The sequence below is a fragment of the Jaculus jaculus genome, chromosome X, assembly GCF_020740685.1.
Source record: "Jaculus jaculus isolate mJacJac1 chromosome X, mJacJac1.mat.Y.cur, whole genome shotgun sequence".
In the NCBI taxonomy this organism is placed as follows: Eukaryota; Metazoa; Chordata; class Mammalia; order Rodentia; family Dipodidae; genus Jaculus; species Jaculus jaculus.
The window spans coordinates 57,294,523-57,319,752 of NC_059125.1; the positions used below are offsets into that span (position 1 = coordinate 57,294,523).

A 25,230-nucleotide genomic window follows, 5' to 3' on the forward strand; every position below is an offset into this window, starting at 1 on the left:
AACAACTGCCTTGTGTAATAAGATAGAATAAGTTACTACTCTAATCCTCAATTTCCTCATCTGTGAAACAGAAGATCAATCTACTTCATAGGCTGTTGTGAGGATTAAATCAAGTAATGCACATAAAGCTCTTATGTAAGGCAAAGTGAAGTATTAGTTCTTTATTATCTCTTAAGTTAACACCACCTGCCCCTTGAACCATGAAATAAAATCTGAGAAAAAAAACATCCTCTCTAGTAAGCAAAAAATTATAGAAAGTAATTTTGTAATTTTTTCTAATTTATACAAATCTCTCATACTTTAAATACCATCTCATTCATAACAAGGCTCTAAATGACATCCCCACCATCACTTTCAAAGGGATATTTTCCATAGCCTGGGACTGAGGAAGTTGATAGCTACTGCTCATGGCAAGATTTCCTAGATTAAAAGTTCAAATCAAATGGTGGTGAGTGACTGAGATGTACCAAAATCCTTATAGACAACATAGCTTCCTTCTCAGTCAAGAAAGTGAAATGTCTTTAAGATAAACTACATTCCACTCTACCCCTATATTTTTTTCTTTCCATTGCTTTTCATGGACCTATCATGTTTGGATATTGATAAAATTTAGGTTTATTAATAGAGTGACCACAAAAAGAATGTTGTGACAAAACATTATAAGATCATTTCTTTGATATTTCCTTTGATTTGCTTTCTGTTTGAACTAAAAGAGTGAGAGGGCTTCTATTTAAACTCTCTAAATATGTTATACAAAGTCCTACCTGTCTTGAGCTCATGATGAAAGCCACACTAATGGAAAATTCTCAAAATCAAGATGACCTGAGTTACTCATCTCTCAGAAAGACCTCGATTATTTGAATGATGTTGAGAATTGGAAGTAAAGTGACAACTTAGGGTGGTAACACTATAAAGCATTAACTGTGGAGCCTTTTCTTGAGTTCTCATCTTGGGAAGGCTTGTTGTGGAAAAGGACAACAATATACCTTGCCCAGTTCATGCATGCCTCCTTTGGTGGTAGTCTAGGGGTGGTTTTGAAAAGTTTGGCTGTGAAGGAGTTAATTTCTGGACTATGAATGATTTGGGGAAATCAGGAGGGTAATTACCATAGCACTTTCTAAAACCCTTCCCTGGCTAGAGAAGACAGTTTATCTCAGATGATATCTCACTGTTCTAGGGGTAGGTGTTGCCAATCTAGAGGTATAACAACACAGTGAATTATGTTTAGGCTATGCCAGCTACTGGTCCACCAAAGTCTCACCCTAATCCTTCAGAACTCAACAGATTACCCAAGTCTGACTTGGTCCATGTCAAGTGTTCTCTTGCAACAACTGCCTTGTATTTTTATTCCTTGATGTTCCCTATATAAGCTGAGGTATTCTCTGAAGGCTACTTGAATCACATGCTCCTTCCTGACCTCATCTCCTGCTAAATCACGTCTCTTTAAAACTTTCTTGTTTTCTACATGCTAACTTTTGTGAAAAACATTTATTGAGTCCAGGAATGGTGAGGAGGAAGTTAATGAATGGGTATGGAATTTATTTGTGGATTAACAATAAAAATATTTAATAAATAGAGTTGATTATTGCACAACATTCTGAATATACTGAGTTATGTATTTACAAAATATTTACATGGTGAAACATGCTTATTTTTCCTTAATAAAAAGATTATAAGATACGAATAGAAAAATTATTGAAGTTTACTAGGTCCTACCCCTGCACTTTCCAGAAGAAACTGAGACCTGACAAAGGAAAGCACTTCACTAAAATCACAGAGTTCAGGCAAATCAAGTTCCTTCTTTATAAACTCTTATTTCTATTATACTTTTGTACTTCCTCAGTGAATTTTTGTTATGTAACTAGTATTATTATTGAATATTTCCTATATGTCAGACCCTACTGTCAGTACTTCCATTACAAGATGATGCATGTACTATTACATCATGAATTTATACAAATAAGGTCACTGAAACACAAAAAGTATAAGTTATCTACTCGTGGCTCCTTTACTAATAAATGAGAAGGCACTGATACTAATCCAGAAAGGTTATTTCCAGATCCAATGATCCTGACCATATATACCCTTCCCATGAGTAGAAGTTCCAGAAAGTGAGCCCAGTTTATAAGGACAAAGTCTTTCAGACCTTCCCTAAACCATAAACAGTGACCTTTTAAAGAACTATGGAGCTATCTGTCAGTAGACATAAAATCAGAGATTGAACGACCACTCACAAGGTATGGACATTTTAGAGGTATTCAAGCATCAGCAAGAGGTTTAAACAAGGTGAGTATTCAGGACTTTCCAAAGGTTTGCAATTCTAAGGCCTGATGAGTCAACAGCCATTGCTCATAGACACTTACAGGAAAGATCAACAAATGCAAGCTTTTTAGGTGAATCCAATTTCACTATGTTGAACTGTATGAAAACTTAAACCTGAACTTCCTTTCCTAAATAGGGCATATAAATAGTCACAAAGAATGACTTGGAGCACCTAACAATCTTGATTGTGACTTATTATCTGTGCAAGGAGGAGTACCTGGAGAATATTTATGCTACTTAAATAAAAAATCTGAGGAGGGCATGGTGGTGTCTGGCTATAATCTCAGCAATAGAGAGGCTGAAATAGGGGGATCATGAATTTAAGGTCAGCCTCATAATGAGAATCTTTCTCAACCCAATCCCCTCAAAAAAGAAAATGTCATATGCTGTACATCTTTAAACATAATAAACACTTCCCTAATAGGCAATGTGATGTCACAGAAACAACACAGAGCAATCATCCAAATTTACTTATTGGATATTGGTTCTGCTCTGCAACTGTACCTACCTACAGGATATTAGATGGGTCATATCCTATCTTTGAGCCTTAATCACCCCATCTTCTATTTTTAATTGAGATACACAAATGGGTGATGAAAATTTCCATAAGATAAAACATGTTAAGTAATACCCAGTGGTAAGGGGGAGGTGATGAAATTGTAGTGGTGCATGGAGAAAGAGACACATAAATACAGGAAACCTAGATCCCCTAAACTTCCCCAGCAACATTGAAACAAAGACCAGACATCTAGTACTTCAAATGGATTTCTCCATATATATATACACAAATTCTCTTAGCAAAAGGGGTAAAAGAAAAGTGAAGTTGAACTGCATATTTATGAATTTAAATAAGTCTTACTTCTATGTTTAAAGAAATCACCTGTATCTTCAGCAGGCTTTGATTTTGCTTTCTCCAAAACCCAACACCATCCCTATACAAGGATTGAGGCGAAGGGACATAGACATAATACTGTTTTTTATATTCTTTTTTAAAACCCCATTCTAGCCTCGTGATAAATACGTTGATATTATTTCCATAAACAGCATGGCAGTTTAGTGTATTATGTGTGGAAATAGAAATTAAATATGGTGATTAGACTTTTAGCTTTACATTTTTTTTGTTTTGTTTTTTCAAGGTAGGGTCTCACTCTAACTCAGGCATACCTGGAACTAGCTATGTAGTCTCAGGGTGGCCTCGAACTCATGATGATCCTTCTACCTCTGCCTCCCAAGTGCTGGGATTAAAGGCATGAGCCACCATGCCTGGCTTAGCTTTACATTTTTATGCTTAGAGCTAGAGGGTAGTATTTTGGAAAAGGTAATAGCCTTCCTGTCCCAATTAAGAAAGAGAAATGTATCAAATATAGGTTAAAAGTAAAGCTTCTACAAAAGCGAGAAAGGTCAGAAGGAAGAGTATGTTTTACCCAGGTCCGTGCATTATAACTTCTTTGGATGACATGATTATCCAGTCTTCTGATGGCAAGCATATTATGCAAGAACTTCAGGGATGTATCCTATTTGAAGCCATTAAGTGCTTCCCAAAGATCAGAGTCTTAGCCCTTTGTGAATGGCAAAGACTCTTAGCTGTGGCCTATTGTGGTACCAGCTCAGCCTATGCTTGACTTTGTTATCATTTTAGCCAGTTGCTCAACTGATGAAGTTTACTGACCTTTGTAACAAGTTATCCTGACAATTGTGAAATAGTAAGACCAAGGATGGGAGAGGAGTGTATGAGATATATGGGTATACTATAAAGACAAATTGGGTAATATTAGAAATTCCATAGCTATAATCTATCAAAAATACGTCAAGAAAGGGAGAAGCTGGACTTTTAAAAAGTTATGAAGAGGTCTAATGACCAGCAGCCTAGCCTATCTTGTAATTACCAACTTGGTTCTTATACAGCTTGGTTCAAGGGTACCTTTGGCTCCCTGCCAGGAAAGAAGTGTGCCATCCATGAGTAAGTGGGAACTAAGAATCATCCTATAATGGGCAGGAAAGTCAAGGAAAAGGGGGAATCATAAGAAAGCTCTCAAGGCCAGATTACCATAAGGTAGCCAAAGATGTTACTTTGTTCTTTTGCTGCTTTTTACATTGATTTGACCTCCAGTCAAGTTAGTCTTCAAAGTTCCCTCCCAGAGGAAGAACAAGAATAATCCATCATGACGGCATACTCTTCAAACATGCTAATCCCCTTTCATAACTAACTCTTTAGAATTCCCCATAGTCCTGGGGAATGGAGAAAGTTTGAATTTTAAGCTCCAAAAATATCTCAAAGATATCAAGAAATATACCAAAGGTCATACCAGTTTTAGGCATTAGATATAAGATATGAAGTCAATTCTATGTACCTCTCAGATTCAAGGTACTTCACATAGGATTAGGATGTTAAGAGACAGTACCTATGGAAGACGAGCAAGCTAGACAAAATATGCTTTCTAGCCCTCCTTTTTCATAGCTTTTTGTTCATTTTACATCACATACTTCAATTTCTGCATATAGAGAGAAAGGAGCATGAAACCTGGAAATTTATACCGCTAAAGTTTCCTACTCAATAGGTACAAGTAACTTTAGCAAAAACTAAGAGCAAAAATGTCTCTATACTAGATGGCTTAGCGGTTAAGCGCTTGCCTGTGAAGTAAGGACCCCGGTTCGAGGCTCGGTTCCCCAGGTCCCACGTTAGCCAGATGCACAAGGGGGCGCACGCGTCTGGAGTTCGTTTGCAGAGGCTGGAAGCCCTCGCGCGCCCATTCTCTCTCTCTCCCTCTATCTGTCTTTCTCTCTGTGTCTGTCACTCTCAAATAAATAAATAAAAAATTTAAAAAAAATGTCTCTATACTAGAACAAAAGAACTAAGTCCTTGAAGAAAACTCAACTCACAGTAAAAATAATTTAAACCACCACTGAAAACAAATTCCAAACTCAGATATAGTAATGTTATCTTTTTTGTTTATTTTTATTTTTTATTTATTTATTTGAGAATGACAGAAAAAGAGGGACAGAGAGAGAGAGAGAGAGAGAGAGAGAGAGAGAGAGAGAGAGAGAATGGGCGTGCCAGGGCCTCCAGACACTGCAGGTATGTGTGCCCCCTTGTGCATCTGGCTAACGTGGGTACTGGGGAATCAAGCCTCAAACCAGGGTCCTTAGGTTTTACAGGCAAGGACTTAACTGCTAAGCCATCTCTCCAGCCCCAGTAATATTATCATTTGAATGGCCTTCTGGATATACCAACATCAGGTTAAACTAAACAAAGTATAAATGTTGCATAATATACCTATCTGCCATTAAGTATTTTATATATGCATGAGAATACAAAAAGATTTTATTGATTTCTGACATTAGAATCAAACTGTAGAAAAATCATCAAAACTTTTACTGCAAGGCTAAGGAGATGACTCAGTGGTTAAAGGTGTTTGTTTGCAAAGCCTGCCAGCCTGGGTTCAATTCCCTAGTACCTACATAAAGCCAGATGCATAAAGTTGTAGGTGCATGCATCTGGAGTTCATCTGCAGTACCAAGAGGCCCTGGCATTTCCACATGCTTTCTCTTTCTCACTCTCTTATTGTTTCTCTGATTTATAAGTGAATGTATTTTTAAATTTTTTCTGCAATGGAAAAAGTGAATAAATGCTATACTTTATCTTAAGAAAATAAAAACACAACCACTGAAGGTTGGGAGGAGAATAATAGGAAAGGAGATAGAAGGACAAAAGAGTTAAGGATGGCAAGACTAGTATCTTATAATGTTTTTTTAAAATATTTTTATTTATTTATTTGAGAGTGACAGACAGAGAAAGAGGCACATAGAGAGAAGGAGAGAGAATGGGTGGGCCAGGGCCTCCAGCCACTGTAAACGAATTCCAGATGCGTGTGCCCCCTTGTGCATTTGGCTAACGTGGGTCCTGGGGAGTTGAGCCTCCAACGGAGGTTGTTAGGCTTCACAGGCAAGCGTTTAACCGCTAAGCCATCTCTCCAGCCCTCTTATAATGCTTTAAGTGTGTGATTGAACGATCAAGGAATATGGCCTAAATATGATGCAACAAATTGATTCAAAGGCATAAATCACATGACCATCTTGATAAATGAGAAAGGGTTTCTGACAAAGTGTAGCATTTCTTAATGATAAAAGTATTGAAAAAAATTAGAAATAGAACATACTTCAACATAATAAAGGGTATATATGACAAACCTTTATCTATAGTTATATTAAACAAGAAAATATGAAGATCACTTCCTCCAAAAGTTTCATGAGACAAGGGAACCCACTCTCTCTATTCTTATTCAGTGCCATGCTACAAGTGTTAGCTACAATAGTAAAATAAGAGAAAGATATAAAAGGGATAAAGACTCAAGAGGAGGAAGTTAAACTATTCCTATTTGCAGATGGCATGATTCTATACCTGTAGACCATATGGACTTTCCAAAAAATCTTTAGGATATTATAAGCCATCAGTAAAATTAAAAGACATAAAATCAACATACAAAATATCCAGCAATAACAAACTTGCTGAGAAAGAAATTAAGATAATGTCACATTGACAATAGCTTTAAAAATATCTAGGTAGGGTTTGGGTGATATATCAGTGGTTAAAGGCATTTGCTTATGCAGCTTGCCAACTTGGATTCAATCCCCCAGATACTCATATAAAGCCAGGCAGGCATTCCTTTGCAGTAGCAAGAGACCCCAATGTGTGTGTACACACACTCACCCACATGCACACATGCATGTATGCATAAGCACAAATTTCTTTTTTTAATTAAAAAAAAATATATATATGTGTACACACACACACACACACACACATATAAAATCAAGGAGGTGAAAAACTACAAGATACTGAAAAAAAAATGAAATTGAATATACTAGATGGCAGATTTTCAAGGTTCCTAGATTGGCACACTGTTGTTGGACATGGCTATACTACCAAAAGTAGGGCTGGAGAGACTGTTCATCTGCTAAAAGTACTTCCTTACATAGTCTGACAGCCCAGGTTCAATTCTCCAGTACCTATATAAAGCTAGAAACAAAAAGTGGCTCATATGTAGGGAGTTTAATTGCAGTGGCAGAAAGTCCTGGTGCTCTCATACTTCCCCCCCTCCCCTCTTTCCAATAAATAAATAAGTAAAAATATTTTTAAAAAGTAATCTGCATATCAAGTACAATTCTCATTAAAATACCAACGACATTCTTCACAGAACTAGAAAAAAGTACTAAAATTCATATGGAAACACAAGACTCCTAATAGTCAACATCGTTCTGAGCAGAAAGAACCCAGCTGAAGGTATCACATAACCTGACCTCAAACAGTATATTACAGAGCCAAACTTACAAAGACAGCGGCATAATACTGGGACAAAAACAGGCATGTAAGCCAATGGAATATAGCAGAGGACCCAGAGGAAACCCACACAGCTATGGACAGCTAACTTCTGAGAAAGGTATCAAAAACAATCATTAGACACCAGACAGCCTATTTAATAAGCAGTAATAAATAGTGCTGGCAAAACTGAATAGCCACCACCAGAAAAATGAAATTAAATATATATCTATCACCCTGAGCAACCAGAAAATCAATTCAAAGTGTATCAAGCATTTAAATTTAAAACCTGAAGGCTAGAGAGACAGTTGTTAAGTGTGCTTCCTGAGCAAGCATGAGAACTTGAGGGGGCCTGAGACCACCTGAGTTTGAATCTCTACAGCCCAGATTAAACAGCTGTGTAGGGCCATGTGCATCTTTAACTCCAGTCTCCTAGCAGAGAAGAGACCCAAGAATTGTTGGAGTTTATAGAAAACAAACATCATCAGAAATAACAACAAAAATAATACTAAACAACAAGGGACTCCAGCTCAAAGAGTGGATGGAAGAGAATCAAGACACCCAACTTAGCACTCTGACCACCACATGCAAGCACATGGGGTGTTTCAAGGGCATGTACAGTTGCACACCACATTATACACTCAGACACAAACAAGCAAAAATAATTTAAAAATAGTAAAATGTAAGATGCTTGGATAGAGGAAAATACTTCAGGATATAGGAATAGGCAATATATTTTTAATAAAACCCACTATCACAGGAACTAGTTCCAAAAAGGACAAATGAGATTATATGAAATTAAAAAGCTTCTGAACAAAGGAGACTATCAAGAGAGTAGACAGCCAAAAAAAAAAAAAAAACCGGCAAAAATATTTCCCAGCTATACTCCAGACAAGGGGTTAATATCTACACTATATAAAGAACTGTAAAATTTAGCATCCAAAAATAATCATATCCAGGAATGGTGGTGCACACCTTTGATCCCAGTGCTCAGGAGGCAGAGGTAGGAAGAATGCCGTGAGTTTGAGGCCACCCTGAACCCTGAGACTACATAGTGAATTCCAGGTCATTCTGGGCTATAGTGAGACCCTACATCGAAACATCAAAAAAAAAAAAAAAACCCTACTAATCAATAAATGAGCCAATGAATTGAACAGAACTTCAAAAGAAAAAATGCAAATGGAAAATACTATTTTTAATAATAGCATTGTTCAATATCCTTTGCCATCAGAAAAATGTAAATTAAAACTACCTTGAAGCCAGGTATGGTGGCTCATGCCTTTAATCCCAGCACTTGGGAGGCAGAGGTAGGAGGATCGCCATGAGTTCAAGGCCACCCTGAGATTATATATTGAATTCCAGGTCAGCCTGGGCTAGAGTGAGACCCTAACTCTAAAAACCAACCAAACAAACCAAAAAAAAAAAAAAAAAAAACCTACCTTGAGATTCTCTGTCATCCTAGTCAGAATGTTTGACTGGCTATTATTAAAAAAAAAAAAAATGACAACCAATGCTGGCAAGGATGTAAGTAAAGAGGAACCCTTATTCACTGATGGTGGGAGTCATACAAACTGATTTAGCCAGTGTGGATGTTTCTCACAAAACTAAAAATAGTATTTCCATATGACCAGCTATACCACTCCTGGGCATATAACCAAAAGATTCTATATCCCACAACAGTGATAATTGCACATTTATGTTTGCTGTTGTTACACTCACTTATCAAGGAAATGGAATCAGCCTATATGTCCATCAACACATGAATGGATAAGGAAAATGTGGCAAATAAACACAGAGGAATGTTAGTGTTAGGAAAAATGAAAATTATAGAAACATGGAAAAAAGTGGAACATAAATAAGGTAATCTATGTTCAGAACGACAAATGCCACATGTTCTATATTATATGCAGCTCCTAGTTTCTAATTTTATGTATGTGTATTTATGTGGGAGTATGTATAGAAATTAAAAAAAAACTAGAAAAGGGCTCATGAGAGGGAAAATGAGGTTTTAGTAGGAGTGGGTATGGTAAGAGAATACATGTGATATAAAAGTGGAAAGAGGGATAATACGAACAGAAAGGTGAAAGTATGGGGGGGGGGGGCAGAGAGATTACAAAAAGGAACAGGGAGTGGGGATTTGAGCAGAGAATCAACCAAAACTATGTATATATAAAAATGCCATACAGAAACATATTGCTTTGTAAGGTAATCTTTTTTTAAAAAAAAAAAGGAGAAAATTCAAATAAAATTTAAAAGGCAAAGATGCATAGAAAGCCAATATTTAGTAGGAGACAGAAGGAGGGAATAAGGGAGAAAAGGCAGGGAAGAGCAGGAGGGAATAGTTGAGGGAGAAAGAAAAAACAGAAAAAAAAAGAAGAGTAAAGAAAAGTCATAAGAAGAGGAATGAACAGGAGAACAAGGGTGAATGAAGAAGAATACTGGGGCAGGAAGCCAAGGAGAGAATAGAGGAGAGTGAAGGCTGACACTCACCCTCACAAAGCTGGCAGGAAACCATCCCTCCTCATCGTCGATCTGGCCCCACCACCAATCCTTGTTGGAAGCATCCAAGACTTTGATGACGTCGCCAGCCTTAAAAGCCAACTCCCGGTTGGCCATGGTGACGTGATCCCATACTGCCTCAGCACTAACGATGGAATCTCCAGTGATCAGCTTAGGAGACAAAACAAGAATGTGTTCAGTCCATATATCTGACTAGATCACTTTTAGCTTCCCCTAAAATGCTCTACAAATTAATGGAAAAACTTACACTCTGGTAGTGAAGGGTACAGGTAAGGGAAATGATATGAGTGCAAACTCTGTTGGGTCACAAGACATACAATGCTCTCAACTCCCCATTAGTGCATGGAATGATCCAGTGTGGAAATATGGACTATACAGACATCATGCTTTTATCTATATTCATGAATTTCTCCCTCAGAAAAGAAAAAGAAGATCTAGTCCATCTCTCCTTGGTGCTTTAAAGCAGATGGTCTGGAATGTGGAGAGAAGCTAGTGTCAATACTAAAATGAGACTGAAGCATATCTGCTTTCAATATTCTGTGTTCCTTTCCATTTCTTCCTCCTTTTTGGAACTAACCAGTTGAGAGTTGGTCGTACATTCTTTAACCCCACTGCATCCTTCCTCTTAGGGTAGTAAGAATATCACATTCTTCACACACAGTAGACACCAGCCCTGCATCCTCCTGCCCTCACCCACACCTGATGCCATTCAGATGGATTATAGGTGTGAAAAAGTATTGCTTTCTGTGATGTTCTGTGCCCAAGAAACTCAACTTTTGCACAGACTTATGGTAATTTATACAATCATCCTGTGAGATACTCTGGAAGTCTGGGTTAGCTTCTGTAGTTGATGAATAGAAAAACTGGATAAAAAGTAAGTTGCAACATAAAGATCATTCAGCAAGGCACAGCATGTGCATGATCCTTAATTTTGACTTAGGTCATTAGACTTCTTAGACAGAAGAAGTGGGCTCTACACAATAGAAGGAAAACATTAATCCTACTACCATATGAACAAACAAACATATAAATATAAATATGATATTTAAGCACAGCAATAAGAATGGAGCTAGGAGCTAGACTGCCTCTTTCTAGGTACCATTCTGACCACTGTGTTATTTATATGTCCTCTTTATTTCCTGAACTCTTCCACCTTGTATCAGCCATCAGTCTTTCTTGCAAAATTGTGGAATACATTCTAGAAATAAAGAACATGGGCTGGAGAGATGGCTCAGCAGTTCAGGCACTTGCCTACAAAGCTTAACAACTTGAGTTTGATTCTCCAGTATCCACATAAAGCCAGTTGCATGAAGTGGCACATGCATCTAGAGTCTGGAGTGGCTAGAGTCCCTGGTGTGCCCATTCTCTCTGTCTCTTTTCTACTCTGTCTGCTTGCAAATAAATATATTAAAATGTAGAAAATTAAAGAATTAAAGAACTATGTATAGCATGCCCAGTAGGAAAACCCAAGCACTCTCTCCCCAGCACTGAATTACTGAACGTGCCTTTTATAAGTAAATTTACTATGAGCCTATTTTGAAGAAACACTGACTGCTCAAGGCAATCATGGCTCTATACGACCAAAGATAAAATCACAGAAGAAACTATCATCTATGGAATATGCATCCTCTCCCATGAAGATGATGCACAATATACTTACCAGAGAATGAATAGTGCTATGGTCATGAAATAAATATTCAACGCATTACACACACACACACACACACACACACACACACACACACACACACACCTGTTCTCTTTTAACTTAGTAAGGGTGTATTGTTCCCCTCAGGCCCTGCCTAAGGCATATTTCACCATTCAGGAATCTAGTATTCATGGTTTTCATAAAAAGTAATGCATAAGGAAACTTCAGTATGGAGGCAAAAGCTATTGACAGCAAGACCTTTTTAAAGCACATTTTAGATACCCTGTGCTTTACTGTTTGCAAAGTATTTTCAAGTCCACTCTATCACTTAATCTGTACTAAATGAGCTAGGTTACACTATACAAAGGTGAAGAAACTGCTGATCAGGGATGTAACCTGGTCCTTCAGTCAATAACATAATAAATGAACTGTGGAGACAGGTAGGCAGACCTTAGATCCATCAATATTTATATATACTCATTATTTATACTTCTAGAATATCATGCATAATATAAAGAGATGTTCTCTATTCCTAAAGAGCTCTGGAGAAGGAAATTTAGATTGCCACTGTTAGCTACTTGTACCCGCTGTTTTTAGTAGATTCATTTATTATATTGAAACTGCTTTCTTCAAAGTAAAAATCAATTTTTACTTGTTTTGGTCTAAATGGAGAAATAGAATTTCTGGATAGCAGTAGAGTAAGAATTTCTGGTCACTATTATGGTTCAAATGTTAAAAGTTCTTCAGAAGTTTATATATTTGACCATTTTGTTCACAGTTGATAATGTTGTTTGGGGAGATTATTAAATCTTTGAAGCATGGGACTATCCATGGGGGATGGATATCCGTCCATGAAGGATGGAAGCAGACCTTATTATACCACTTTGATTATGGCTGACTACTTCCTGATCTCCCAAGATATGAACAAGCTGCTGTATGTTCCTCCAGCTTCCGTGCCTTCCCTGCCAAGATGAACTGTACCCTTTGAAAGCATGGGCCAAACAAAACTTCTCCCTTAAGTTGTTTCTGTCAAGTACTATCACAGTGATGTAAAAGTAGTCTCAATAAAGGAACTCTTTATAGTCTTCCCTCTCCCACCAAAGATGGGTCCCAACTGGGTGCTGCTAGAGCTCTGTAAGCTCAGACAGCCCAAACATACAGGACCACGAGGGTTTATGGTTTAAAGATATAGCTCCAGCTTTTGACCAAGTACCAAAAGTTTCTTGTCATTGATTATCAGCTCTGTGCTCAGTACACCATCTGGGAAACCGCAACTCAAATGCAGATAGTCAAACTCTAGAGACTTTACTTTTAACTTATAAGCTGTGGTGTCTGGTTCTATACCTCCACTTGCCTCATGAGCTACAAAACTCTTAAGTGAGGAGCTGGCTGTTCTATATGAAGAGGTGGGATGAGTCCTATTTCAGAGAGGCTGTCAGATGTATAAGGCACCAGCAGAAGTAAGGGAATGCTCTTCCACTATTATCTGAGTTGTTTTAATAAAAGTAAACTAAATTGGGGCTGGAAATTTGTTTCAAGTCTGTACATAATTAAAATTTAACTTGACCCAAGTTTTTTACACATATGTACTGGGCTCATTTCATTTTCAAATTAACATTCATTCAGAGATCTATTGTATTCAGGGATATGGTCACTATAATTGGTCTTACTCAAAGATCAATGGGCTCCTGGGCACCAATAACAAATGCCCTTCAGTTTTGTGCTTTGTTACATTAGAAAGCAGCAGTTACAATATACAACAAACATAAAGCAGTTACAATATGAGGCAAGGAACAGAAGAGTCAAAGGGACAAGCCAAAATGGAGCCATCAACATGTAAAGAGGATACTGAGGAGTATAAAGACAAAAGTCTCAAACTATACAACTTTGGACCTCAATTTCTTCATCTTTAAAGTGGGATAATATCTGCCTTACAGGCAGGATTATGGAAAGACTGGGCTGACATGCTGGATGTACAGTGCCTAGTTTGTTACATACTGGCCTAATATAAGACTTCAGAGGTAGGAGGACATGCATAGCTGCTGAACTCTAGGAAAAATATTGTGAGACACTGAGTTATAACTTAATAGGACTGTAACAGGCACACAGAAGGAAATGGAAGGGTATTTGAGATGGATGGATGAAATTAAGCAGTTCCAAGACTATGGGAAACTTGATGGTAAACTATGGGGAATTTCATGGTGATATAGAGTTTGGAGGGGGTAAAACTGAGAAAGAGGTGGAGGGAGAAACATTTACAAAAGGGGAGTCATGTGTGAAGGGCCTTAGAGAAGGAGGTCAAAGTTGATTTGGATGATAAAGAACTGATCCTGTGTGGTCATTAAAATATAAAAGCATATTAGAAGAAAATGGTGACTTTTAAGGAAAAAAAGATGCTTACATATTTGCTTTTGAATGTATTAAACATGAGGAGTTAGGATATACATGGATGTTTGAGGCTCAAGAGAGATCAGAGGAGGAGTCAAATAGAAAGATCTGGGGCTGGGAAGAAAGTGTAGAAATTCAGTTAGTTTTTCTTCGAAAAATGTACTATGGCCAGGTGTGGTGCTGCACGCCTTTAATCCCAGCATTTGTGAGGCTGATGTAGGAGGATTACCATGAGTTCGATGCCAGCCTGAAATCACATAGTGAATTCCAGGTCAGCCTTAACTAGAGTGAAACCTATCTTGTAAAACCAAAAACAAAACAAACAACAATGACAAAAAAAGAAAGTACTATGAACAAGGACAGAAATATTGAAAAATAGTGACAGCGGGAGATGAAGACTAAAAGCCAGTTCAACAAACATAAACAGAGCTGATACTCAGGACCACAATCTCACAGAAGCCATGGACAAGTGTTTCCGGCAGCATGGGATCAGCAATATTATCAAATGGCATGGAGCTATATAAAGAAAGTCATGAAGGGGCTGGAGAGATGGCTTAGTGGTTAAGGCATTTGCCTGCAAAGCCAAAGGACCTCGGTTTGACTCCCCAGGACCCATGTAAGCCAGATGCACAAGAAAGTGCATGCGTGTGGAGTTCATTTGCAGTGGCTGGAGGCCCTGGCACACCCATTCTCATTCTCTCTCTTTCTCTCTGTGCCTCTCTCTGTCTCTAGTAAATAAATAAATTTAAAAAAAAAGAAAGTCATGAAAATGTCAGAGCAAGTAGACAAGGAACTAAGGTTTTTACTCTCAATCTGGTTTATCTCTCTCTCTCTCTCTCTCTTTCTCTCTCTCTAGAAATAAGTCCTAATTTGCAGCTGTCTCTATTTTTCATCCTGCAATTTCAACATAAAGCCAGGAAAAAAGCCAAGTTCTTGGGTACTCTAGCAAGGAACACAAATAGTTCTGGGCCATGGAATAGCACTCATGTGACTTCTAACCAAATAATTTTCAAGTCCCAGAGTACCTTGGATACAACACAAAATATATATTCACTCTTATTCAGACTTAACAATGAGTGTGGTATACAATGTTTCCAATCCATCATACTAAAGAAACTTTTAGTTATGAATAAGAGGATGGGAGAGAATGATTTATAATATCATGTATAAAGATGAAATGGGGTCCTATTTCTTTTTATCTAGCTTGTAGATGATAATACAAATTTCAAGTATTTTAATCCATCAATCTCACAGAAATATACATCTCTTATCAGATTTGTGTGCTCTTACTTTTAACTTGGAAATAAAATCACACTATACTCAGAAATCAATGGGAGTTTGAAATCCAGGACTAATATCCAAACAAGAAAATGGTGCATGCATATAGCTATATTGGAGAGAACAGCGGGCTCTTATGGGGGGGGGTTGCAAATGAAAGAAAGGAAAAGAGTAATAAAGGCAAAGAAGTAGGAAATAATAGGAAAGAAAAAGGAAGCAAAACATAATTGTTTAAAATGCATGCTAAGCTTTGAGGAAGGGGTTTTCCTTTAGTGTTACTACCTCTACTGTTCTCCAAGGCAAGTATTAGCATTTCTGTTTCTACTGATGAGAACCTACAAGATTAAATAAGTTAGTAGACAGTGGAGAGTATTTCAGCTTCCAACTTTTCTTACACTTTAGCTTTGCTTGTGCCAATCTTCCACAGTGCCTGTGCCAATAAGGCACAGAGGTATGTCAGCAATTGTTCTAGAGTAGTTGTTCTCAATTCCTGGAGGGCTTATTAAATTAACATATTAGGGCCCCAGAATCTTGATTTTGTAGGTCTAAACTGGGGCTTGAAATCCTGTTTTAAAATAGATCTTCAGCTAATGCTGATGCTACTGATCCAAGGAACACAGAGAACCAGCCCTAGAGGACTTTTCCTACCTAGGGAACTACCCATTTGTATTCTGATGCTTCATTCTCCCCATAGATCCCCATACCACCATGGAGATTGGGCTCTCTGACTCTATTCCCTGACTACTTAGAAAGCTTTCATGTGTGGTTGGAGTATATCTCAGAAAAGGGTATTTGTGGCCATATTTTAAAAAAGTCCAGGGGCCTGAAGTGATGGCTCAGATGGTAAAATGCTTTCCATACAAGCATGAAGACCTGAGTTGGGATTCCCATCACCCAAATAAAATCCAGGCACAGCAGCATGCACCTGAAATGTCAGCACTGAAGAGGCAGAGACAGGGTACCCCTGGGGCATGCTGGATAGCTAATCTAGTGGAATTAGGGAATTCCAGGTTCAGAAAAAACTGTATCTCAAAAAATGGGGTGGAGGATAGTTGAAGAAGCCTCCCAATGATTAATCTCTGGCCAGGGCGTACGTGCGCACACATGCGTGCGCACACACACACACACACATGTGAGCCCACACACAAATGAGCACACATACACACATGAATGCATACCATACATACATATGACAATTTTTTTTTTTAATAAAGCAGTAGCAAGTTGTGACAACCCTGGAAAAAAAATAATACCTAGGATCATAGCCTTCGCTTGGTTTCCTAGAACTTAGCAGTTGTCTTCTTTTTCTTGTTCTTGCCCTCTCGCTGAGCAGTACAATCCCCAAAATAGATATTTAATTAACCTGGCTGGCTGGGAGAAATATTAAAGTTTGAACATCAAGAAGCAGAAGAGGGGATGTTTTGTAAAAATGAACCTTTATGTGTTAACAGAAAAGCAAATGTGCAAATTGCCATGATGGTAGCTGACGTGAACCTGCCTTCTGAAAAAAATCAGAGCAGGAAAAGGAGGGACATCAGGGGACAGGGTTACTTCTCTACGACATTTCCTCAGACCCTTTTTCACTAAAATGACTTCTTTCCTCAATGGTTAAACCTGTGCAAGGGGAAAATTCCATTTCCTGCTTCCTTTTAAGCATATCTAAACAAGTTGGGATTTTATGTTTTCTCTTAATGTAACCAAAATATTTTTGTAATGCAGTCTGGTAAACAGACTCTGGTTATTTTTCCAATAGTGCTAAAGGATAACAATTCCCAATTTCTAGAAGGTTGTGGCCCAGTGCAACAATAGCTAGTGGGCAACATAGTGTCTGAAAGGCTCAAACTAGCTACTAGAGAAGCTCTGCCTGTAACTACCTAAATGATCTTGGACAGCTCCCTTTCCTTGCCTCAATTTAGTTTTCTTTAATCAGTCATATGACACACTGAAACCAAATATATGATCTCTTATTTACCATTCAGTTCTGTCATTCTCTTGAAGCTAACACTTTAGCTCTGCAAAGGACAAAGATTTCATTATTGTAGTTTACACTTCTTACCCTCCCTTTGTTCTTAATAGGATTTTTTAAATTGTTCTCTGCTGAGGAAAATGAGAACTTGGAGCTGAGTAGTCCCTTCCTGATGGCAACTCATTGAAGCATTTGTGGCAATACTTCCTGAATTTTCCCAGATTGGCTAAGAAAACCAAGGAAAAAGCCATTATGAATATAAAAATAATCACAAGTGTTGTGGTGCATGCTTTTGATTCCAGCACTCAGGAGGCAGATGTAGGAGGAGCACTGTGAGTTCAAGATCATCCTGGGACCACAGAGAAAATTCCAGGACAGCCTAGGGTAGAATGAGAGTTTACCTGGGAAAAACCAATAATAATAATAATAATAATCGCAAGTGTTGCTTTTGTTTTTTCTCAGGGCTTCAAGACTTGGTTGGTTCTAGTTTTCATCTGATTGTTGCTAGAGGCAATGCAGGGGAACCCAAACAACCCAAGTAAACTGCAGTGACCTAGAACTAACTTGGGAGTCCATGGCCAAGCTCCCCAGTTTCTTCCTTTGGTTACACTAAGACCAGTCCTGGGAACCTCCATTTTTCCTAGACTATGACTTCAAGCTCCATCTTGAAGATTCTTGAATAAAAAGTCCACAGACGTCTAAAAGGGTATGAGGAGGGAGCTAGAACTTGAGGAAGAATTGTTCCTCTGTGCTTCTCATATACATAGCTCTATATTCATCAATACCATAGCCAGAGGGTGGATAGGTAAGGCAAAGGGAAGTCATTCTCATCCATTTGACAAATTCCATGTAATAATTTTGTGAAGAGGAATACTGGTGAGAAGAGGATCATATTGAAACTAAAGTATCTAATGTCCAAATGTGGTCATCTGACTAAGGTGGTAAGAATAAGGACATCATGTAGTCAGGAGCACTATAATCTGCTCCTGTATCTGGAGAATAGGGAGGAAAAATATATTTTAATCAACTTAAACCACTTTAGAGACTACTGAATATGTTTAATCAGAACATAGCTTACAAGATTTCCTGGTCTTGGCATTCATTTCCAAAGAGAATGTGTCTCCTGAGAAGTCATTATGTCCCAGAGAAGAAATCTATATTTAAATAATCTATTACAAACTGGGAAATGACTTTCAGTGCTTCATTGATTTTCCTCTCCCTATAGACTCTGCAGCCAAGGCCAGGGAACTTAGCAATGCCTCTGGTCCCTGTCAACAGCCTTTCATGTTCAGAAGTAGACCATGTTTCTTCTGACAAAGTCTAGCATAGTCCTGGGCTCCCAGCAGATATTCAGTAAATGGTGGATGACTGGATGACAGAGACATTCAATGAACTATGGCTGAGTCAGGGCTCAATGACTCAAACTGGTTGCTCTTGCTTCCCCTCAGACTTTGATAAAGATATTGAAAGATATAATATCTAAATCTAGGCTTCCAGAGTGAACACAAGAAAAACAAAATCAGACCTACCCTAAGGTCCTAGAGAGATGGTACCAGGTCTGTGTCTGTAAGAAATGTTGTTGTGGTTATAGCAACAGAACATCAAGTAGGTCAACCACACTTATATAAAGCAGCATCTGCCTGTCTGAGAAAGGTAGAGGATGTGGAGATGGCAGGAATCCAGGGCCCATGATTAAGGAACAAAGCATCTAGTAAGGCTCCAAGGTTTGAAGTTTCCCTTTTTGAAATTGTCAAGGTGTTGAAGGGTCTGAAAGGCAGTGGGTTCTTATACTAATATGTGATAAGGATTGAAGAGTCAAAGAGCTATCACAACTAATTAAATACTCTATTTTATAGGTAATAAAATGGAAGCTCCATAAAGAAACCTTCTCTAAAGTGTCAATCTAATGAACAGCAGAGCTAAAATAATTTGTTTTTGAATTGTTCACCTCTATCATTAAAAATCCCACATAGATTCAGGTATTCTTTTCATTAGAAAAATTAACTATGTACACTGATACATATGTGAATCTGTTTCACTATTATGATCCTTTTACCATCTGTATGTATCCCATAGCATCATGTTGTAAGCCTTAAATATATACAAGTTATTTTTTTAAAGTATAAAAACGGAAGAAGAGATCTTATGGGAGAGTGGAGAGAGAGAAGAAAAAGAAAAGGTAACGGAATGCATGAAAAATGAAACTAAGAGGGACTATTGGGAGAAAAAGACCAATAAGAGAGGAATAGGGAGAGCTGTGAAGGAAAGGGAAAATAAAAATAAAGTAAATATAAAAATACCATAATGCAAAAAGTAAAAGCAAGAAACTACCCCAATATCTAAATGCTACCTAATATATACATAGTACACATTTCAAAAAATCTCCCTGCAAATATAAATTTTTTAAAAAAACTATTAACAAAGTAATATATTAAAAAAATTAATATTTTCTCTCTGAGCCTCACTTTGGAAATCATTGCTCTAGATATTTCTGGTGCTTCCTCCCCCCCACCAAAGTTCTACAGATATTATCCCTTAGTCCTACCCTCAAGCTCCAAAACAGGTCTGTCCATTCTATGGATTAAGGAATAAGAACATCTCAGAATGAAGGCTTTCAGAATCTCTATCACAACCAGAAATCTTTGCATAGGAATCTCAAATTCAAATTATATTAAAATGAAACCTTTAGAAGAAAAACAAAAAGAATGAGAAAAATGGACTTCAGGGCCAGTATGATTACTGATTTACTGTATGAATTTGGGCAATCCTGCTAACTGAATTAGGTTCTTTAAATGGAAAGATGAAGTTGCCTTTGGCCTGCCCTGAGGCCTTCTTGAAAGCCAGGTTTTAAGAGAAGAGACAAGGGTGCATGGAAACAAAGAAATCAAGAGAGGAACAAGATGGAATAAAAAAAAAAATCAGAAGACAAAAAAAAATCATTTCAATTTTTTTCCATGGGTTAAACACACCCAGAACTGCAGAGATGGCCTCAGGGTTCCACTGTCAAAAAGAACGCTGTCTCCTCAGCCCAATTCAGGCCATTGGGTTCATGTTACCCAGAGTAGCTTCTACCAAAGTGATTACACAGCATTCTTCCCATCTGTTAAGCATATTATAATTTCTCACTTTTATGGATTCATTGGATCCCACTAGCAATTCTGAGATAAGTGTAGTAAGAATGAATTAGTACTTACTTATTTTGCTGAGAATTGATCCCATAGCCTCATGTATGCCAGGCATATATTCTACCACTAAGCTACAGTTGTAGCTGAATTGTTATCTCTTAAAAATAAAGAAACTGGGCCCCCAAAAAGGAAGTCACTTCACTATCCTATAAACAGAGGCCAGAAGCAACTCCAGATATTCTGTTCACCATTTTTGTCCTAATAAGAAAAAGTGGCTAACAGTTATCGAATGCTTACTATGTATGAGATGAATTGTGGTTTTATATGTACTGATATTCTATCCTTAGATTAAAGTTAAAGAAACTAAAGTTCCAAGAGATGAAGTGATTGTTAAAGGTCACATGGGCCAAAATCAAACCCTAGGCAGGATTTTTGTAGCACCAGGGCTCCTAATCTCTGCTATCTCCAGCAAGCACTCACTTTTGCAAAAGGTAAAATTCCAAAAAGATTTAGCAAGAATCTCCAAGATAAATAGCAACAGTGTGCATAGTATTCTATGATAGAAGAGAAAAATGCATTTCTAGTTACTTATATATCCATAGAATACTTTCCTGGAAGGACTCTGGTGGTTTCTCACAAGAATGCAAAATAATGAGTGAACAGGGGTGAGAGGGAAACTTTACCATGTCCCCTCTTGTACCTTTTGAAGTTTGAACTATGCATTTCTTTTTAAAAATAATAATTTTTTAAAAACTTGAGCTTTTGATGTACTTAGGCTTTGGACCTCACCTCCTCTTTTCCTGGTAAAGGGAGTAGAGTAGAGGTATTAGAGGTTTGTTGAGGGAAGCCTACTTCCTGCTAATCAAAAGAACAGAATTTGAGTTTTCATGTGGCTCTGGATGGAAACTTGATATTCTAAACTACCCAAACATAAAATTGTGGTCCTTTCCTTAAGAGTTCATCCAACTGAGCTTGTCAATCATCAGGCCAAGAGACTATCCCTCACCTAAAGATATGCTAAGAAGGTGGAGGAATATTTATCCCATTAATGAAGTAATGTACTTAAACCTCAAGAAGCCCCTCCCTCCATGCAGATTGTGAAACCTCACTGGTAAGCCTGCCTGATTTTCTGAGTTCTGACTCAAAAAGGGTAACTTTTCCTTTTCTCCTTTTCTATCTCTTCTTTGGAAATCCTGAACATGTTTGCTCACACTTAGTTTGCTCAGTTTTCCTGAAGACCCTTCTCCTTCAATGCAGCTGCTTGCTGACTTTGATTGCTGATCTTCCTGCTTTCTGGACCTTAACTCAAAAGGCATGACTTTCTGTTTTCCTATTTCAATCTCCCTCCTCCCACCCTGCCCTATGGTTTGTCTCTCAAATGCTAATAAAATTGTTCTTACATATTTCTGAGTTTGTTTTCTTTTTCTAAAATAATTTTATTTATTTGAGATAGAGAAGGAATGGTAGGGCTTCTTGGCTCTACAAAGAAACTCCAGACTTATGTGCATGACATTGTGTTTCTAGCTTTATGTGGTTACTGAGGAACTGAACCTGAGCTGTCAGGCTTTGCAAAAAAGTGCCTCTAACCGCTGAGCCATCTCCCCAACTCCCAAGTCTGACTTTAAATTATTTTGTAAAGGAAACTGAGAACTCACAAGATGGAATCCCAATTCCCTGATAACAGTATCTAGGATCAAGGGAGTTGAGGAAATTACATGGCCGTTTCTCAGTAGGTCTGTAGCAGATAACCCTTCACAATCTACTTCTCTGGATTCTCAAACTTGAAAAAAAGAAAGTGCCTATCTTATTGGGTAGTTCCCTACCACACACTGCCAGTATAGAAAGCATGCTACAGTTTTTTTTGTTGTTGTTTACATATAAATATAATTTATTTTCCATTCAGAGACTATTTTTACTGCTTCATTTATTAGTATCGTTATTATTATTATTATTATTATTATTATTATTGACAACATATTTCATACTATGCAGTTTTTAACAGCACAAATGAAAATACCAGTGTTTGGTTAGCTTCCACTAGTTTAGCAATTTGAAGGTACCAAAAACAATGCACTGGCAGAAAGACAGACATATGAATACAAAGTCCTCCTACATGCCTAGTACCCAAGGACTGTGTTCCAAATTCATACACCTCTCTCTTCTCACTACTCTGACTCAACGTGCCTTTCTTGTTCTCTGGTACAGCAATAAGCAAAATAAGGGGCTAGAGAGATTGCTTAGTGGTTAAGGGGCTGACATGCAAAGCCTAACAACCTGGGTTTGATTTCCCAGCATCCAAGTAAAACCAGATGCAGTGGCACATGCATTTGGAGTTCATTTGCAGAGGCTGGAGGACCTGGTGTGCCTGTTGTCTCCCTCTCTCTTTCTCTCTTCTTGCAAATAAATCAGTAAGTAAAAAATAAATTAAATTTTAAAAAGAAATAAACAAGATAAGAAATTCAGACCATTTCAAGTGTCCTTCGTATACAAAGAAAGAAATGAAGAGGCCTCTAAGGCACATATGGGAGAAAAAAAACAAGCCTAGCTAGGCTTTAATGTCGAGCTTATCTCACAGGCATGCCAGCTACATAAAGCTTCAGTACCCATGAAGTTGTAAGGATGAGGGGTGGCAAAGGTGATCAAGTGCTTCTAGGGATTTTCCAGAAGAGGCTTAAATAGGCAACACAACTCCTCACAACAACTTAACATCTTCTCCAATGCTTCACTGCTTCCAACATGCAGGAGACTAGTGGGAAGTGAGCTGCTGTGGGAAGGAGGAAGGGCCAATCAATGAGTCTCTCTAGTGAACATTTGGATACAATGCTAAGGATTACTGGGTACCCCTCCCCCGTTTTTACTATACATCTTAGAAAAATCTAAGCTTTGCAAATACTTACTTTAGCTGATTGCTCCTTTAACACTAAAACTCACTGAGTGGTGGCTGGGGGCCAAAGAAAAATATATTGAGTTGGGACTCCCTCTAAACAAAAAGTACATGAAACTTACAATAATTTCAAACACTTAGAATAATTTACTTTGCTGGGGCCAGCAATGGCACCTTAAGCTGCTTTCTCTGGCAGATGGCAAGAGCAGGCAACCTAGTATCACTTTTCCTAGTTTTGGAAGAGGTCCCTGATGAACCCAAGCTATATGACCACCAAAATGTTACAAATCTTCCCCAGGAAGTCTGACCTGCTATTGGAAAGGGTCTATGTGGGCGGGGTGAGCCCAGCATGACTGTGACCAATTTGACCCCATGAAAGTGCCTTCCCTTGGATACCGTTTTAGATTTTTCTTTATATGACTACTTTGATAGAGGTTAGGCACAATTTCTAGTGAATACTAAAACCAGCTTAGGCATAGAGGAGATGCAGCTTTGGGGGTAGAGATCAAGTAACCTACTGAGCAATGGTTGTTTTACAAGTAGACCAAATAAGACCCAGACAGTAAAGAAGGTAGAGGACTAAGACATATCCTAAGAAACAGAGTAGCAATTGAAACTCATGTTTCATGACTTGATGTCCAAGGAGAAATGGTCATGAGGCTGTCACAGTCAACTGTAACCCAACTGAGGCTCTGAAGCTGTTTAAGGGTAGCTTCTCCACACTTCCTTCGCCCTTTTATTCAGTCTAGGGGTCCCTGTTGCTAGCTCCAACTTTTGGTATCAAGAACCAAGAAGGCTTCCCCAGAACACCATGACCTGGTTTCTTGAGGAACTCTAAAACCTGAAAATAGTAGGTCCTCATTAGTAGGAACAAATGGCTCAAACTGCTGTGCCTAAGCTTGTGATCATTAAGGATGTGACTGGTCTCTCAGGCTATCACTAAGGAAAAGCTGGGCCACTGCACAATAGAGTATTTTTTTAATGTTATCTTACCACTTCCTCTCACAACTTAATCACCCACAATTTAGATATAATTGTTCTGGTCCAAGTTGTTATTTCAGTCCCAGGGAAAACAAACGTTAATATACGGTCACTTTAGGTTTTCTAGGGCACCACTTCACAGTCTCATCACTTTGTAGTGGTTTATAAGTAGACAGGTTGAAGGAGAAGTCTTAAGCTTTCTACATTGATCGGTGCCAAATTGCTTTCTCTGTTCTACACCTGCCTGTTAACTGAAATCTGAGAGCTCATATGAGCCCTGTTTTCCTTGTAGAGCCTGCTATGACATGCCTTCTTTTACATTCATTTTACTATTTATATCACTGACCCCTTAAGCCTGATTTCAGGGATAAAGGAAAGAAGACATGAGCAAACTAATAAAGGTCTGCCAGCTAGAGCCAGTTCCCTATCATACCTACATAAAAGAAAAGTAAACTTATGAATGTGCCTCATATGTGTGCTGAAGTGTATCTCATAGTTGCAGCATTGTTTTTCCAAGTATATATTCTTAGGATTATGCTACTCAGAAATATGAGTGTGTGTGTTGGTGGGTAAGACCATATTTAAGTATGCATCTCAGTATGTTCCAAGTATATATGAGCATCAGTTTACCTCATGTGTGTTCCTGTGTATGTATCTGCTTGTGCTGAAAATGTTCATGCCAGTATTCTCTGTGCTTAACCATACATGTGCTTTAATTGTGTCAGTGTTCAAGTGTGCACCAATTATGTATGCCCTGTGCATCACAAACAGATTCCATGTGCTTGAATGTATTGTATACAT

General features: G+C 38.1%; 1 protein-coding gene across 8 annotated transcripts in view; it reads right to left on the minus strand.

Annotated features, from left to right (window-relative positions):
* The window catches only part of Arhgef9 (Cdc42 guanine nucleotide exchange factor 9), a 162,223-nt gene that overhangs the window by 82,674 nt on the left and 54,319 nt on the right, over positions 1 to 25,230 (minus strand). For all 8 annotated transcript variants that reach the window (XM_045140303.1, XM_045140300.1, XM_045140296.1 and 5 more), the window contains exon 2: positions 10,130 to 10,309. In XM_045140303.1, coding sequence (XP_044996238.1) covers positions 10,130 to 10,309 — 180 coding nt within the window. The remainder of the gene's footprint in view (positions 1 to 10,129; positions 10,310 to 25,230) is intronic.